Raw genomic sequence first — 16,581 nt, 5'->3', positions numbered from 1 at the left:
CAGGATTACTGTGATTTGATCAGATAACAAATGGCATATAGTACAAGTTCAACAAAATGTAATCCCCTTGAATAGTTAACAGAAATTGTTAATTTATATCTGCTTTTCCTTAACGTATTGGGTGTAGGCCTAGGAATACAGAGCAAACACTAGAAAATGACCCCTCTGTCCACTGCTGCTTTTCTGGAGGCCTCCGGTTTTTGCTCCTGCTGACAGGGGTCAGGGAGGACGTGTACCGTTATCTGGGGACAGTAAGTCCCAGCGTGAGAGCAGTAAACTCAGCGCCAGAAAAACGAAGTCCAGTTCTCAGCATTTTACTAACTCTATGACCTCTTCAAGTCGGTAAGTCTCTGTTCTTGTTTACTCATCTGTAAAATCAGAAAAGCAAAAATATCTCTTCTGCTTTGTTTGTTATACAGGAGGATGCTCTTGCCATTTTCCCCTTATTCCATTCATTCCATAGCAAGGCTGCTGCTGCTTAAAAGCTTATGTTTCTTCTCATTTGTAATCACCAGGAGGTATTTGAGGACTCTAGTATTTCCACTCCTATAAAATCTAGCACATTTTCAGTCAAATATCTTGATATTTATTTTAAAGAGATTTTGTCCCCCATGACACCATGTGATACACTTATCCACCTCTATTATTTAAATATTTTAATATTCTATTCAAGAAATAGCAGTATCTATGGATCAGTCATGAGAAGAGTGATTTTAATGTAGTCCTTAATCTTCTGAACTCAACTTTTCTCCTTCCGATCATTTGAATTACAACTGCATATATTGTTTAGGTGGGGTGTGACTATGTGTGTTTGTGGTTTCCCTTCTTCAGTATCCCATCATTTGGGAATTGTTATTAAAGAATTTGATTGTAGAATGCAACTGTGAATTCACAGCATAATGCATCCATCAAAATAAGTATATGCACAGCATTTAATTTGTAGATTTGTACTCCCCATGCACTAAAATAAGAAATGTTAATTTCTTGCCGACTATTACCAGATGATTTAAAATTTCTGCTGAACAGGAATGTCTGTTTCCATGTGAGAAATCCTCATCATAAAATCCTGGCACCATTGCTAAAGAGGGTAGTTTTATACAAACAGAGAAAAACAACAGAAAGTATTTTCCCTTAGGACAGTTTTAGCTTCAGTGTACCAATGCTGCTTAGTTATTTCTGTCTTATTTTTATGCTTTTGTTCTGAAACATAAGGCAGTTTTACCTGGATGCCCTCCCGGATATTCAGGAATTAGCTCAGTAAGTTGACTGACTCTGCCAAAAGCAAGACCTCCAGAGAATCAGAGAATCGGGAGGCTCTGCCACCTCGCTCCTTCCCCCACCCACATCTCTAGAGGGGAAAAAGGGGTTAAGGATTACTGGAGAACAGAGGAGAGGGGAGGGAGCCCCGAGGAGGCCCAGGAGCAGCAGGCCATGCCTCCAGGTCCAGCTTTCATCAGCGGGCGCGGTGGCGCTCTGAGCGCTGCTGTGAATTTGGAGGAGGGATGCTGCTGTCAATTTGTGGGACCGCTGCTGCGAGGAGTGGGCGTGGCCTCGGCGGTGTGGATGCTTGTTAGGAAAGATGCTGGGTGCTTTTTAGTGAGGACTCAGGGCTGTGGTTCGTGTGTGCATGTGTGTGTGCGCGCGTGCGCGCGTGCGAGAGAGAGAGAGAGAGAGAGAGAGAGAGAGAGAGAGAGAGAGAGAGGATTGGAGAAAGGAGGGAAGGAGGGGGAGTGAGGCTGAGAGACCCAGAGGTGCTGAAGACAGAGCTGGGAGAGGAACTGAGAACTGGACTAGAGCTCTGGGAGAGCCACTCAAGATCTTTTTGGGGGAGCCCAATAAATGTGAACATGGGGTCTGTCACCGGAGCTGTCCTCACGATGCTACTTCTGTTATCTACTCAAAACTGGAACAGGGTCATAGCTGGGAATTCCTGTAAGTATACAGCAAATGATTTAAACTTGCAGGGGGGCTCTCTTCAAACTTTAATTCTCTTGCTTTTATGATTATTATTTGCAACTGTTAATTTCTGCAAAGCATATTGCTCTAAATGAAGCATCACTTAAACCTTTTGCAAATATGTCTGGGTTTACACCTGTCTTTCCTCCTGGTCTGGTCAAAATATGCAAAGTCTCATTTCTCTTTTTGTCTATGAGCAGAACCTTATCCTCTTGTCTTTGAATATTCATTGAGAAAGCTCAAGTTCTAGTAAAACATTAAATTAGCATCTTAACCAGGGAATAGCCTGCGAATGTCGTCATTTCTTCCTTTTTTTTTTTTTTAGGATTACTGAATTTTATTGGAATTATGTCTAACAAGAAAACAACTGGCAGACTTCACATTCTGCTGCACTAGCTTAGATCTCTGAAGTTTGCAATTTGGCAGACGGATAGCTAGTTGCATCTTTTAAATGATGCCAGGCTCATAACTGAAATGTACTGCAGAATTCAGGAGCAGAATTGGTGGAGGTGAACCTCAACATTAAGAACTGTGCCCTCACTGCTAAAAAGAATGAGACTTGAGCACTCCTGAAAGAGAGGGCTTGATTCTTACATTTTGCGAAAGGAAAAACATTCTGGTGATTTTTTTTTTCAAAAAGTATTATTCTTTTGTGATTGAATTTTTAACTTTATGAATCTGTGATTGAATATTCCGATTCCAAGTTCATTGACTCGAGGAAGATTTATAAAAATCTTATTTCTGATTTAAATATCATTCAAAATTCATTCAGCAGAACTCCCTATATCCACTTTTTATTAGCGATAGAAAAAGTTTTAAAAGTTATATTTGGCTTAAAATGTCTAAATGAAAGAATTTCCCCCTCTTTGATGAATGATAAACAAGCTCTGGAAATACAACTTTCCATCTCTTTCCTGGATTTAAAAAAAAAAGCTCATTTGCTTTTCAAGAAAAAGGTATGAGGCCTGTTCAGGAATTCATGTTGCTGCTGTGTAACCAGGGTTAGGTTGGGGCATAACAAACAAAGCCAGCAGTATTATGGTGTTTCTATGGCACATCCCTTGAGTACACTAAAGTGCTCTGATGTGGGAAGAACATTATGAACGACCTTCCTGGTACAAGTTGAATGTCCATTTACACTGCATGGCTACTGTGATATTGTGTTTGCGTTCAGCATTAGCTCATTTAATGGCATGGTGTATCTATGATTCTGAAAGAGGAGAAATGCACTCGGATTCTGCACTGTTTCAGATTCCATTTTAATTGGGGTCAGAAGAATCCTGTGAGTCAGTGAAATGTACATATTGTTACCTAGTCGCAATCTTGGAATGCTGTAATGGCAGCACGTGACAAAAATTGCATCCATCAAACAAACAATAACACAAGCACACACAAAGTTTTGTAGAAAAGGCATAAATAATTCATCCTCCAACTACTGAAGTTCAACAACAAAGGAAAGCACTAGAGGTCACTCTTACAATGTAATGCACATCGCTGGAAGCACCCTTCCCTTAAGAAAAGCAGAGCTTAAGTCTGGCCTGGGTGTAGTCGTATCTTTCCAATCCACCGCCCGTATTTGGGTTTAAAACATATTGATGCGATTGATTGGACTACTAGTTGTTTACATTTGTTTCTTTTCTTGGAGTCGAATAAAAGGCAGATCACATTAAATCACTTTTCTTTTGAAATATATCTTCTTAGTGTAGGAAAGATGAGTTGCAGAGGTCTGAGGAGAGCAGATATTCATGGGTGCTCAGCTCTGGCTGAGTCTGTCCCTGACACTTAAAATTTCAGTCCTGGGTCTGTATTCTGTCAGCCTTGGTTTGTTCAGGAAGCATTTCAATGCTCTTTCAAACATTTGATAAACTTAAGGAACCTATACAATTTTAAATTGTTAGGAGTATTAAATATGAAAGTTGGAGTTTGTGGTTACCATAGGTTGAGTTGACAGTTCTTAAAGTGTCAAAAATGCAATTAAATGACTTCAGATAATTAAAGTTGCATTTAATAATTTCTTGTTGCTACCACTTTGGCAGTATGATTAGCAGCAGTGTATATAAAAGAAACAATATTTTCCAATTTTTATTTTAAAATATTTAGTTGTTTTTTTTTTTAAGGAAGGAAGCAAAGTCTACTTATTACCAAGGTACTTCATATGTCTTATCCTTTTTGAAAGAACTAGCCTATATGTTTGCCAGCAAGATTGGGATTCAGTGTATGGACAAGTGACCATCAATCGGCATAAGCATTTTTTAAAGTGTTACATAGTAACTCCAATAATTATTCTGGACAAGAGTTTATAGTAAAACACGAATCAATCTTGAATACCAATACTAAAGTAGGGAAAACTAAATATAAATAAAGAAAATTAAAGGTCAGTCTTTCAGGTGAACGACAAAGGCCTTGCCCCTTTATTTACATCTAACTCACCAGGAGCAAATCTGTTGTCCACTGAGTCAGCTCAAGGCTGTAGTGTGGAAGCTTCCATGGGACAGGACCGTGTAAGCCAGACACAGCTCAGGGATTGGGTGCACTTTAATCTGAATGTGAATTGATCTAATTACTCAACCAACAGGGAAACTACATTAGAAAGATTCGGTGCAAACACACATTCATGTATATATACAGGGGTGGGAAAAAGTAGGTTTATACTTGTGACTATGCCAAACACAGAATTTATTCTTGTATTATTATTTATTGTATTCATTTCCAAATGAACAACTGTAAACCTACTTTTGCCCCATACTGTTTATGTTCATGTTATCTACGTATATAAATATGTATGAACCACCAGACCCATGTGCTCACATTTTTGGTGTTGGCTTACTCCTCATCTGTGAAAAGATAAAATATGTCAAATGGACCACATTCTTTGCCTACTAGCGCCCCACTTGACATTACAAAAGCAGAGAACCAGCCCCAAGTCTTTCCTCTTTGTTCTGGTCAAGCTGAGTTTGCTACTGTATTAAGGGGCCCCTTTCATGAAAATACAGAGACAGATTCCCGGAGAAGGGCATGGTCTTTGAGAAGTTGCACAGGCTATTGGTGTCTTCACTTGCTAAGAGACAGGCCCTGAGAAGGGAGTCATCTCTTTATTTTATAATCGTTCTTTTGAACCCACAGTTTCTTTCTGACCATTAAGATGTTGCTGGGGGTGGAGATGACTCACCGCAAAAGAAGGAACAGGTGTAAGTAGTAAGGCGACCAAGAGTTTTGCTTTCATTTTGACTCCCGCAGATGATGTGATGGAGGCTGTCTGGCCTCAGGTATACTGAGCCTTACCCTGAGAACCTTGACTGTTCTCCGTGTAGCTTATGAAGGACTTAATCAGAAGTTAACTTCTCCCTGCATTCTTTCTTGTCTCTAATTGAAATGAAGGCTGTACCTGATACCTACCCTGAAAGAAGCATTAAAGAATACATTAAAATCAGCAGTGGATAAAGGTGATTGCTTGAGCAGAAGATCTCGTTCCTGTAGACTCTGGAATGCAAACTGAATGCACCTGGACAGATTCTCAAATTATTAAAACTCAACCTTGTAATTCTTTCCAGAAGCTGCTTTTTTCCTCCTCATTCCCAAAATTGCTGTCCGGAGCAAAAAATAACTAGAGTATAATAGTGTAAAGTACCGATAAAATATAATTGTACGATGCCATGCATAAGTAGCTGGCCTTTAGACAAGAAGGAACGCTTGCACGCTGACTCACTTTTCTAACAGCAATACTGATTTTCATCAATTTGGTGCGTTCTTTGCGCTCCTGATTGCATCACCCTAAGTCAGTTTCATAGGAACAGGCTTCAGCTATGGGGTAATACAACTCATGGCTAACATGGCGGTCAAACATATGACTTTCACATGATATCTAGTGCTTACTCTAAGCAATGACCATTTTCATGTCTTCTAAAAGTAATTTTGGAATTTGTATCACATGTAAAAAATTCCTTAATGGGAGCCAATTTCTATATCAAGGTTGAATTAATTTATGTCTTGAATGAAAACAAGTTAGTAGAACATCCGTTATAAGATAATGTAATATTTAGGTCAAAGGTGGCAGATTTGGCCTATGGGGCAAATCTGATCCCCTGCCTTGTGAGCTAAGAATGTTTTTTTCATTTTTAAATGTCTGAAAAAAATTAAAAGAAAGATTCTTTTTATTTTATTTTATTTTTTTCTCTATTGATTTTAGAGAGAGAGGAAGGGAGAGGGAGAGAGAGATAGAAACATCGATGAGAGAGAACATCAATTGGCTGCCTCCTGCATGCCCCCTGCCGGGGATCTGGTCCACAACCTGGGCATGTGCCCTGACCAGGAATCGAACTGACGACCTCTTGGTGCATGGGTCGACGCTCAACCACTGAGCCACACCGGCCAAGCAAAAGGAGGATTCTTTGTGGCACAAAATAATGATATAAAATTCAAATTTCAGTTGTCCATTCTTTTCATTAGTGGACCTGTATGGTAAAAACTCATACTCAGTTATTATTATATTTCAAATTTTATCAATAAAATTTCTTAAATTTGATTTCTCTCTTGTTATGTAAGGACCTACATAATATTCTTTACTAACCAGCCCTTTATAGAAAAAGTTTGTTGACCTTTGATTTAAATAATATACAATATAGTATAATGACAAGGCATAGACAGTGTACAAATCATACGGCTATGATGAAATTTAGTCATAATTATTTAGTACACAAATACATACTCATAGAGTTCTGGTACAGAAGGTAATCACTAGTGTTGCCAGCAACTATAACACAAGAAACCTTCCAGTTAGTATATTCTTCATAAATTTCTTTCTAAAGGCTTTATTGTTCAGACATCTTGTTATTTCAGTGAGTATGAATTATTTATATCTATTTGTAAAGTTTCAGCAGTTTTGGTTGCTAAAAGGGCACTTTCAATCTCAAGTAATCCCATTAGTATAAGAAGTTCAATAAAGTATAAGTAATTGCATCTTAGATATTTTGACTAAGAATTCTGTTGATATTTTATATTTTCTTGAGCATAAATTATTCCACTCCATACTAATCAAAAACTTGCATTTGGAATCACCGATTGTATGAGGGAAATGATCTTACTAGAAGAGTGTTCTTGTCCCCATGACTTTTACAGTAGTAGCTTCCTACAAATTCTGAAATTGGCAAACTTTCTAGAATAAATTGAAAACTGGATTTTCATTTAAGCACTGCCCACTGAGAAGTCATAATAATTAAGCAGGTGCTTTTACCTACTCATGCCAAGATAATTAAATTTTATGTAAATGCCTTGTCCATTTGGAATTGTATTTATTTTTCATCTATAAGAACTGATAACTGGCCTCATTTTACTTACATTATACTCTTTACTAAAGTGTTTCTAAAAGTTTAAGTTAAAAACTATAATGGGCTCTGGCCAGTGTGGCCCAGTTGGTTGGGCATTGGCCTGTGCATCAAAAGGTTGCCAGTTTGATTCCTGGTCAGGGCACATCCCTGGAAGGGGGTGTGCAGGAGACAGTTAATCAATGTTATGCTCTCACAATAGTGTTTCTCTCTCTCTCTCTCTCTCTCTCTCTCTCCCCCCCCCTTCCTTCTTCTCTCTCTAAAAAATTAATAAAAATATTAAAAAAAAACTATAATGGGCCTTGGCCGGTTTGGCTCAGTGGTTAGAGTGTCGGCTCGCAGACTGAAGAGTTGCGGGTTCGATTCTGTTCAAGGGCATGTACCTTGGTTGCAGTTTAGTTCCCAACCCTGGTTGGGGTCGTGCAGAAGGCAACCAATTGATGTGTCTCTCACATCGATGTTTCTCTCTCTCTCTCTCTCCCACTCTATCTGAAAAAATTAAAATGGAAAAATATCCTTGGGTGAGGATTTAAAAAAATGAAACAAAACAAAAAACTATAATGGCATATAATATTTAAAAAATTTTTTTCATTGAAACTTCATTATAGCCTATTTTTTCCCAAAATAAATGGCCATATGTTAAGATAATTTATTTTTCATAATACTCTTCATAATGTTTTATCTCTAATAAAGATTTATATCGTTTAAAAAGACCAGTTTCCAAATCAAACACAACCTATGACAGTCTCATGGAGTTTACTGAAATGGAATCTCCTCAGTGTGAACCAGAAGTATGATGGGTTCATGACCATTCACGCTGAACAGATGATAAAAGGTAGTGACACTCACCTTACGTGATTCTAATTTTTTTAGTCCTCATCTGAGGATATTTTTTCTATTTATCTTCAGATAGAGAGGGAGAGAGGGGGAGAGAGAGAGAAACATTGATGTGAGAGAAACACATCGACTGGTTGCCTTCCACATGACCCAAACAGGGCTGGGGACTGAACATCAACTGAGGTATGTGCCCTAGACAGGAATTAAACCTGTGTCTCTTTGGTCCGAGGGCCGATGCTGTAACTGCTGAGCCAAACCGGCCAGGGCCTAACTTTTTTTACAATAGAACGTCAGTCTTGCTTTACAAATACCTATTTTTCACAATTTGATGCTATATTTAGATTTTGAATCCTTTTTATCTCAGATAAATCAATATTGGGGCCTTCATATCCTCAACTAATGTGTCATATGACCTTTAGGTTGCCAAGTAGTCAGGTTATCTGAGATGTCTTTCTCTATCCTTCCTACAAATCTTTTTCTTTCCTCCTTAATGATTAGACGTTTACAGAATGGCTTAGCCCCTGAAAACAGTAGGAAGAATAATAAGGATTATTTTCAATTTGTTACATAAATCCCAGATATGCATATTCAGATTGGTACGTAAATATTTCTGGTGAAATCTTAAACAATGCAGGCTTTGACCACGATTTTATAGTGGCCTGGTATTTCAAATATTGCTTATGTTAAATTTTTTTTTTTCATTTTTATTGATTTAGAAATTGTGGCCTCAATAGTTTTTTAGAATTTATCTGGTATCATTGCAATTTTTCCAAGTTAACTGGTATAATAGGGGGTGGTGAATTTAACACAGAATATGTGCTTAAAATAGGAGTTATTATATGAATTCACCACACTCATGAGGCGAAATAATAGGTGGTGATGGTGGTGGTAGTGGGGTGAATTCTCATAGAATAATAATTGCTTTAATTGGTATTTCAGGTAGAAATTTTTATTTTATTTTATTTTTTATGGACAATAACTTTAAAATCTTCTCCAGTTGTTTTCTCACTTCTTATTTTACTTTTATTTTTTATCTTTATTGTTGAAAGTATTACAGATGTCCTCTCATTTCCCCCCATTGACCCCCCCTCCTCCCTGCTCCCACCCTCCTTCTGTCTTCCTGACACTATCCTCGGTGTCCATTGGTTATGCGTATATACATATAAGTTCTTTGGCTTATCTCTTTTAGTTAGAAACTTTTAGAAATACTGTTAACAAACACATCTTGAAAAACAGGTCTTGAATTGTAGCATTAAATGTTAAGGCCAGTTTGATTTTGGTCACTTTAAATAGAAGAATCTCAAAAAGAGAAATAAATAGCCCAAACTAAATGCAGACAAAAATGATGGAGCTTTAGGAGACCTATGACTATCTCTGAAAAGTCCTTCTTAAAGGAAAAGTAAACTTATCAAAAAGCTTCAATTAACTGTGTATACTTCAATGAAATAATTTACCCTGAAAATTAACATTGTAATGTGAAGGTTTTGAGTTTCTTTAAAAAGATTTAAAATTTCATGAGAAAAAATTTAGTTTACCTTTAAGTCTAAGTTACAATAAGTTGCATTTCTTTTTTTTTTTTTTTTCCATTTTTTACTCAAGAGCGGGAAGGAGAGAGAGGAAGAGAGAGAAACATCGATGTGAAAGGGACACATCGAGTGGCCGCCACCCACACGACCCAACCAAGGCCGGGGACAAACTGCAGCCAAGGTACATGCCCTTAGCGGGAACCGAACCCGGGTCTCTCTGGACTGCAGGCCGACGCTCTAGCCGCTGAGCCAAACCAGCCAGGGCATAAGTTGCATTTCTAAATAACAAAGACGTCATTGACCATAGGGTTATCTTCTTAGTTACTTTTTGGAAGAAACTTTGATGTTTGAGATGTCAACATTTAAATATTTTCAATTAATTCTAAGGCTGTCATTGTCTAGTTGTGTGCTTCAAGTTCATATATATATATTTGACTTCTAAAATTATCAATTCTTGTTTATAATCGAGGAATTTGAAACTTCTATGCTGATTGCTCCAGGGTCCTGGAGACTTTTGGAGGATCAAGATTTTTTGCCAAAATGTCTTTGGCCACATAGTCGCATACGTGGTACTGGGAACTGCAGATTCCGTGATGGAAAAGAACGCGCGCACAGTCCATTACAAACGATCGCTGCTGCTTCGGTGCTCCGAAGGCAAATTGCCATTTGGAAGAGGAAGAGCGTGTGTAGTTTTTTTTCTCCCGGTGAATTTTCATCACGGTTCACGGAAAAGTGGTGCTCTGGCAATAAAACTGGAGAAATAGCATAACAGGAGGTAAAAATGAGCCTGTTTATGTTACAGTTAATGAGTCATTCCAATGTAATAATTGGAAAAGTGAGTGAAGCCTGAAAACATTTGACATCTTAAGTAGTTTAAAATTAGTAACTATAAAAAATTTTAATGCCATAAGTATTTAATAGAGAAGTGATGAAATTTACCTCTAAGGTTTTTAAATCACAAAGGGAAAAAAAGGTATGATATGTATCAGTTGGCCTAAAGCTCTAATTACTTTTTTTTTTTAATTAAGTACCTCTCATCACTTTGCAGTGCTCTAGAATAAGATATCATGTACTTCTAAATTGTAAAAGACATATTTGTTTCTGTAGCCACATTTTCCCCACTGGCAATTATGGTACTTACAATTGAGGTCATAGGTTGATACTAGTTTAGAAACAGCGTGTAAATATATAAATTCACCTGCCTTCCTAACTTACATTTATTGTATAGTTTTTAGACAAATGGTAACCTATAATTTTATTACTTGATGTACTCTGCAATTATAACCAATACAGAGATATTTTTAAATGTCCTTTGAATAAGGGGACTGGTCAACTCTCCTCGAGATTGGCCCCAAGCCTTGGAGTTGGTAGATGCCTGGGTGACACTGGACAGACATTTGAACCTGTGGCCCACAACGGAGAGCCCCAGGTTTTCCTGTCAGTAAAAATAAATTACCTTTGTTGTACCAGACCCAAGCCACAGATTTCTTGAAAATTTTGAGGAAATTAAAATTCCTGTCAGGCTAATAGCTTTGCTTTAAAAGATTGAATATATATTTAGATCTTTAAGACTTGTTTCTAGTTTTCAAAGTTATCAATAAGTGTTTGTCTTTTAAAATATGTTGATCAGCAGATAACCAAGCAGAAGAAAGGAACTAAACTGAGAATGTTCTGTAAGGGAAATGAGTTGCTGAGATGAAATTGTCGTTGTGTGTGTGTATACCTGTGTGTGTGTGTGTGTGTATGTGTGTGCACGCACGACATGCATATATTGGAAGATATTGTGGATGGGAATTGGGGAACAATCCATATTGGTAGAGAAATGGAAAACATTGCCCACAGGTGGCACATTTTTAATTAAGAAGTATTGGAATATAGAATATGATTGTTTCTTATTTGCTCCCATATAACAATAGTCTTCAGTATGGTTTTATTTATTTATTTAATATTTAATTAATATATTTATTTTTGTTACAAATGTTTCTCTTATTTACCCCACTGATTCCCCGCTCCCCACCCTTCTCCGCCCTGTCCCCAACTTTGTTGTCCATGTCCATTGTTCATGCACACATGCATATAAGTTCTGTGGTTTATCTCTCTCCCACCTCTCCCTCTTCTGGGGATTGTCAGTCTGTACCGCACTTCTTCAGTATGGTTTTAAAACAGTATGTGGGATTTAAAAATAGCAAGAAGCCTTTTGGGATCCAGTTTAAACTCATCCTCAACAGAGGGACAGTGTTGCCCTTTTTGACCCCAAAAGGCTTTATTTTCTAGGGTATACCATAAAGACCTCAGGGTCCCTGACACTTAACTCAGTTTCTAATCATTCCCAGGGTGCTAGTCTTTCTGAACAGGGCAGTGAAAACCAAAATGGCAGGAGAGATTTTGGCTTTAAAACCACTAGATAAATTGAAACATAATTTAACTCTCGAAGACAATGCTGTAAAGTGATACTGGTACCAAGAGAAAGACATTATAAACAAAGTTTAACATTTTTACATCATTCACTTTTATCTCTGAATTTTGGCTGACTTTAAACAAAAAGAATCTATCTCCAAGGCAGAAAGTTGCATGGATGCTTGGTGATCCTCATAATTAAGGATTTATAATACATATTTACATTTGCCATGTTTTAGATGTCTGGGACTTAATTAAAAGAACATTGCTAAAATAAAAGCAATTCCATTTAAAGTGGCGGTGAGGGAATTCTGTGCAAGGTTATAAAGCTGCTCAATTAGGCTCTTTTGTTCCATTGTGTATATGATTTCTGTGCTTATTTGAACTGTTGTACTTTAACATAGATCCTGCATTGTCATCTCGTGAAGAAAACTCCATGTGCCTGTACAATGTCATAACACAACCTCAAGTCTCATAACACGTGTAACCTTTCCAAAAATAAACAGAGAGAGAATCTGGGGGAAAAAAAAAACACCCTAGAATCCAATTAAGAAAGCAAAGAGCAAACACTGGAGATAACATTTCGGTGCTTAAAATCATAGCACCTTATAGGACCTAATCACAAAATGGAACATGGTAAAATATTTCGTAGGCAAATATCTCCTAGAGAAATAAAAAATTTAGGCTAATAAAAATATGGTGTAGGATTGTAGTTTCTAAGAATAAAATTGTGATCACAGTAATTTGCTATGCTTGACAGATAAACCGGAGCCATTTCCTGGTGTGGCCACGTTCGTTCCTTGAAAGCCTTGCTGCACACTTGCCTGTGGGATGGTTTCTCTCTGTCTCTTTCTCTCTACTTGCAACATGAAATAGATTAGCATGAAAAGAATGTATGTAGTATCATTAATCACTGAACCATTCTCTAGAGAAGATGCTGGCAGTTCTCTGTTTTTCTGAGTTAGCAAAATTGAGCCTTCCGTGATCATTTTCCTTTTTCGTTTTCCTGGATGGGAGGATGATCTGGCGGTGGCATCTGTCATCTTAGTGATTGCCAGGATTCATTTGGCCGATGCAACTGGAGAGGCAGCTGTCCCCTTCCTCCCTCACTACTTCCTGGGAGTCCTATTCCTTTGATTCCGTATCACACAACGTTTTAAAATACTCCATGTATTATTGTAATTTTAGGTAAGTTTTCTACCACGCGTTGATGTGTTCTATTTTAAGGATTTTATCGAAAAAGAAAGCAAGTCTTGCCGTGCAGATATTTTGTTATTAGGCGTTTTCAACATGAAGGTCACTTGTTAGCACAGCAAGTGAAATAGCTTCCTATTCTGTGGTGGCTGATCTTCCCATGTGTGTGTCTTCATTGCTTTGTCTCCCTGTCCCCCACCCCACGTCCTCCAGCCTCCCTCACCCGGCCTTTATGTCTGGTGTTTCCTCTGCCTGCATTGCCCTCGACCTGTTCCCACCACCTCAACTCTCACCGTTCTCAGCAGAGAGCCCGAAGCACCTCGGTGTTTGCCTGCTCCTGTGCACGCACACAGATGAATGAAGCAGGCTAGATACATTGGAGTATTGTGAGTTATTTTAATGATGAACAAGTCATTTTTATTTAGCAGAGCATTTATCTTTGCTATTTTTAAAACTTTATTTGGCTTTGTATTTATCTTTCATTTACTTAGGTTGAATACTTCATTCCAGTCTGTCATAATCCATTAGGCTGCATATTACCATGGCCAACTTACTCTTATTGTTTCTTGCTATTTCTCTCATCCCCACCCACCCCCTTTTTATTTATAGATAATGTAATTTGATAGGCCACTGTATCAAACCTTTGGACTGAGGATTCTCGATGGACAGAGGAAAAATCCATCATGAGTGTGAAGTTGGAAGGGTGTCTCCCCTCTTCCCAGCCAACCTGCACTTCTCCATCAAGGTTGCACTTCCCAGATCAGTTCGTTTGCCAAGTTCTCTTCACCTACCAGGAAAAAATGTTCAACTCCTTTATCGCTCTTGGACTTCACTTCCCTTGTGTTGACCTTTACTTTACATTTTCCCATTTGAAGACCTTTCTCCTTTACAGAGGATAGAAGAAAATTACAGCTTAGTTTTCCTTTTTTAATTTTTTTGCTTTATCATGAACTATAATCAGCTTAACAATAACCCATAACCTTAGGACCAACTGCATCATTAACTTTAGAAAGAGCTTCCTTGCTCATCTTTTGCCTACAAATGTGCACAAAGTCCTTTTTTCATTGCCTTTAGATATTGTACAAGAACTAATGAGTTCTGCACTTTTATTTTCCTCTTTTAATTACACACATTCTTTTTAAATAGTTTCCTCTAAAACTTTACCACTTTTTAGATTCCTCTCATGTTTCTTCCTCCTTATTGTATACCTTTGTGATTATATAGTTCATAGCTTCCCACACATGTTGACATACATCATTAATAATGACAAATGTTCCTTTTGCATTGGGCTTTGTGGATGCTCAGGTGATGGAGTGTACCTCACAGGTCCATGAAGCAGGTGTTGTTATCACTATTTTACAACCAGGAAATTGAAAATTAGGAGGTACTTCCAAAGCCACTGAGTATGGAAGAATAGAGCTGAGATTTGGACCAAGCTTCGGTGAGGCCATAGCCAGTGCACTTGGAAATACACCTTCTCCAGAAGCCTTTAAAAATACCTCCCCTGAGGATTAGAAGCCACACATGCCTGTTCTCAGGGTTCCTCTCTGGTGTGATAGGTTCTAAGGCAACATGCTCGATTTATTCCAAGGATTCTGTCACTTGGATTTTATCAACAAGCTCTTCCTTACTGGTCTGAGTGAATGTAACTAAAATATTCTCCTTTTAATGTACTCTGAGCCCCCTTGCTCCTTGGTATCCAAAGACCTACCCATTTGATCCAAATTTCTTCTTGGAGTTAACAATTCCAAGAAAAGAGTCTAAGGAGCTAAAACAGCTCAAATCACAAAGAAAAACCAACTCCTTTCTGTGAGATTGCAATACTGCCTGACCAAGGCCCTCTGACAGTTTTGTTTCTCCTCTCCATAAGACCCTTTCCTTCTCCATGTCCAGGGCTACCCTCCCTTCGGGTGTTGTATTTGTCTGCTAAGTCTGCCAGGACAAAATATACCACTGGGTGGCTAAACAGCAGAAATGTATTTTCTCAAAGTTCTGGAGACTGGAGTCAAAGATCAGGGTGCCTGCAGGGTTGGGTTCTGGTGCAGCCTCTCTTCTTGGCTTTCAGATCGCCCCCTTCTGGCTGTCTCCTCACATGGCCTTTCCTCTGGGTGTGATCAGTTAGAGATCTGTGGTGTCTCTTCCTCTCTTTGTGAGGGTGCCAGTCCTATCCTAATCAGGGCCCTACCCTTATGACCTCATTTAACCTTAATTATCACCTTAAAGGTTGCTGACTCCAGATACAGTAACACTAGAGGTTAGCGCTTCAATATATGAATTTGGGAGGGGGCCACAATCCTGTTAATCACAACTGTTCTCCCTGTTGCAATTGCTAAAGAGACTTTCCTCTTAGTGTTTGGGAGAATTTTTGAAAGTTTAACAGCAGATATATATTGCTTTTACGGATTGAAATTCATCCAGTGAGTTCTGTTGTCTTCCAATTGAGTTCCTCTCCAGTGGTGTTGCTGGATCCCACGTGTTGTTCCCGTACATCAACTCCCATCACCTGGTTGCCACGAGGTGGGACCACTGCTCTGTCCCTTTTGTTTATTTCCTTTATCTTCACCTGACACTCTCTAGCTGCCTCTCCCTGAGAGTTTCTGAGATCCCTTCAAGGTGTGCATCTATCTTAATGATACAAAAAGAAAATGCCTTCCTATGATTTCCCAACAGTTTTATATCTTTGAAGAAAATCATTTCCTTTGAGTGCATTCTATGCTGAATTCTCCTTCCAACAAGTCTTAGAAATACATAGGATGATAATTTACTTCCCTTTATTAAAATCACCTCTTTATTTATCACCTACACTCCCACAGCAGTTATCACAAATATTATTTTATCCCTTTCCAAACTACTTTCTCCTCTATGTTCCCAGGCTCCAGGTGTGTTGTAATTTGCTCTGCGTGACTCTCGTGGCTCCTTCCCCAAAGTTGGTTTTGCAGCCTGTTTTCTCTGTCACGTCTCCACTTCAATCTGTAGATCTCAGAGCACATGCTTCTCTCTCTGTTTTGTGTGATACCTTATATGAGTAGCCCCCAAACAAGCAAAGGAAACATAAATAAAACAAGCAATCATTCTAATGACTTCTTTAAACTCAATTGAAAATGTGTCTAAGTTTAAATCTGTAGGATGCCCTTCTCATAGCGGGAATGGGGACAGATGTTTGCCATACATTGTCTCACTCAATCTTAACCCGACATCTGTTCACACCTAGTCATTTCTTGATGCATGTTTTCCCGTGCTCTCCACTGCATTTCTCTTGTGGCTAAATAGTCTTTGTGTTTGTCTTTTTTAATGGTCCATAGTAACCTATCAAATGGGTGTGCTTTTATTTCAACATTTCTCTATTTTGA

The 16,581-nt window shown here is 38.3% G+C and overlaps 1 protein-coding gene across 6 annotated transcripts in view; it reads left to right on the top strand.

The window, feature by feature from the left end:
- The first annotated feature begins 1,467 nt into the window (after positions 1 to 1,467).
- CNTNAP4 (contactin associated protein family member 4) overlaps positions 1,468 to 16,581 on the top strand; it is a 253,729-nt gene continuing 238,615 nt past the window's right edge. For 5 of the 6 annotated variants that reach the window (XM_036274254.1, XM_036274257.1, XM_036274258.1 and 2 more), the window contains exon 1: positions 1,848 to 1,932. In XM_036274254.1, coding sequence (XP_036130147.1) covers positions 1,848 to 1,932 — 85 coding nt within the window. Of the gene's footprint in view, positions 1,933 to 16,581 lie in introns of all 6 variants that reach the window. The other variant, XM_036274253.1, reaches the window with a different exon arrangement.

Source organism: Molossus molossus, unplaced genomic scaffold (assembly GCF_014108415.1).
Source record: "Molossus molossus isolate mMolMol1 unplaced genomic scaffold, mMolMol1.p scaffold_m16_p_21, whole genome shotgun sequence".
NCBI classification, from domain to species: domain Eukaryota; kingdom Metazoa; phylum Chordata; class Mammalia; order Chiroptera; family Molossidae; genus Molossus; species Molossus molossus.
Note: the sequence above shows the minus strand (reverse complement) of the source record. Positions and strands in the feature narration are given on the sequence as shown.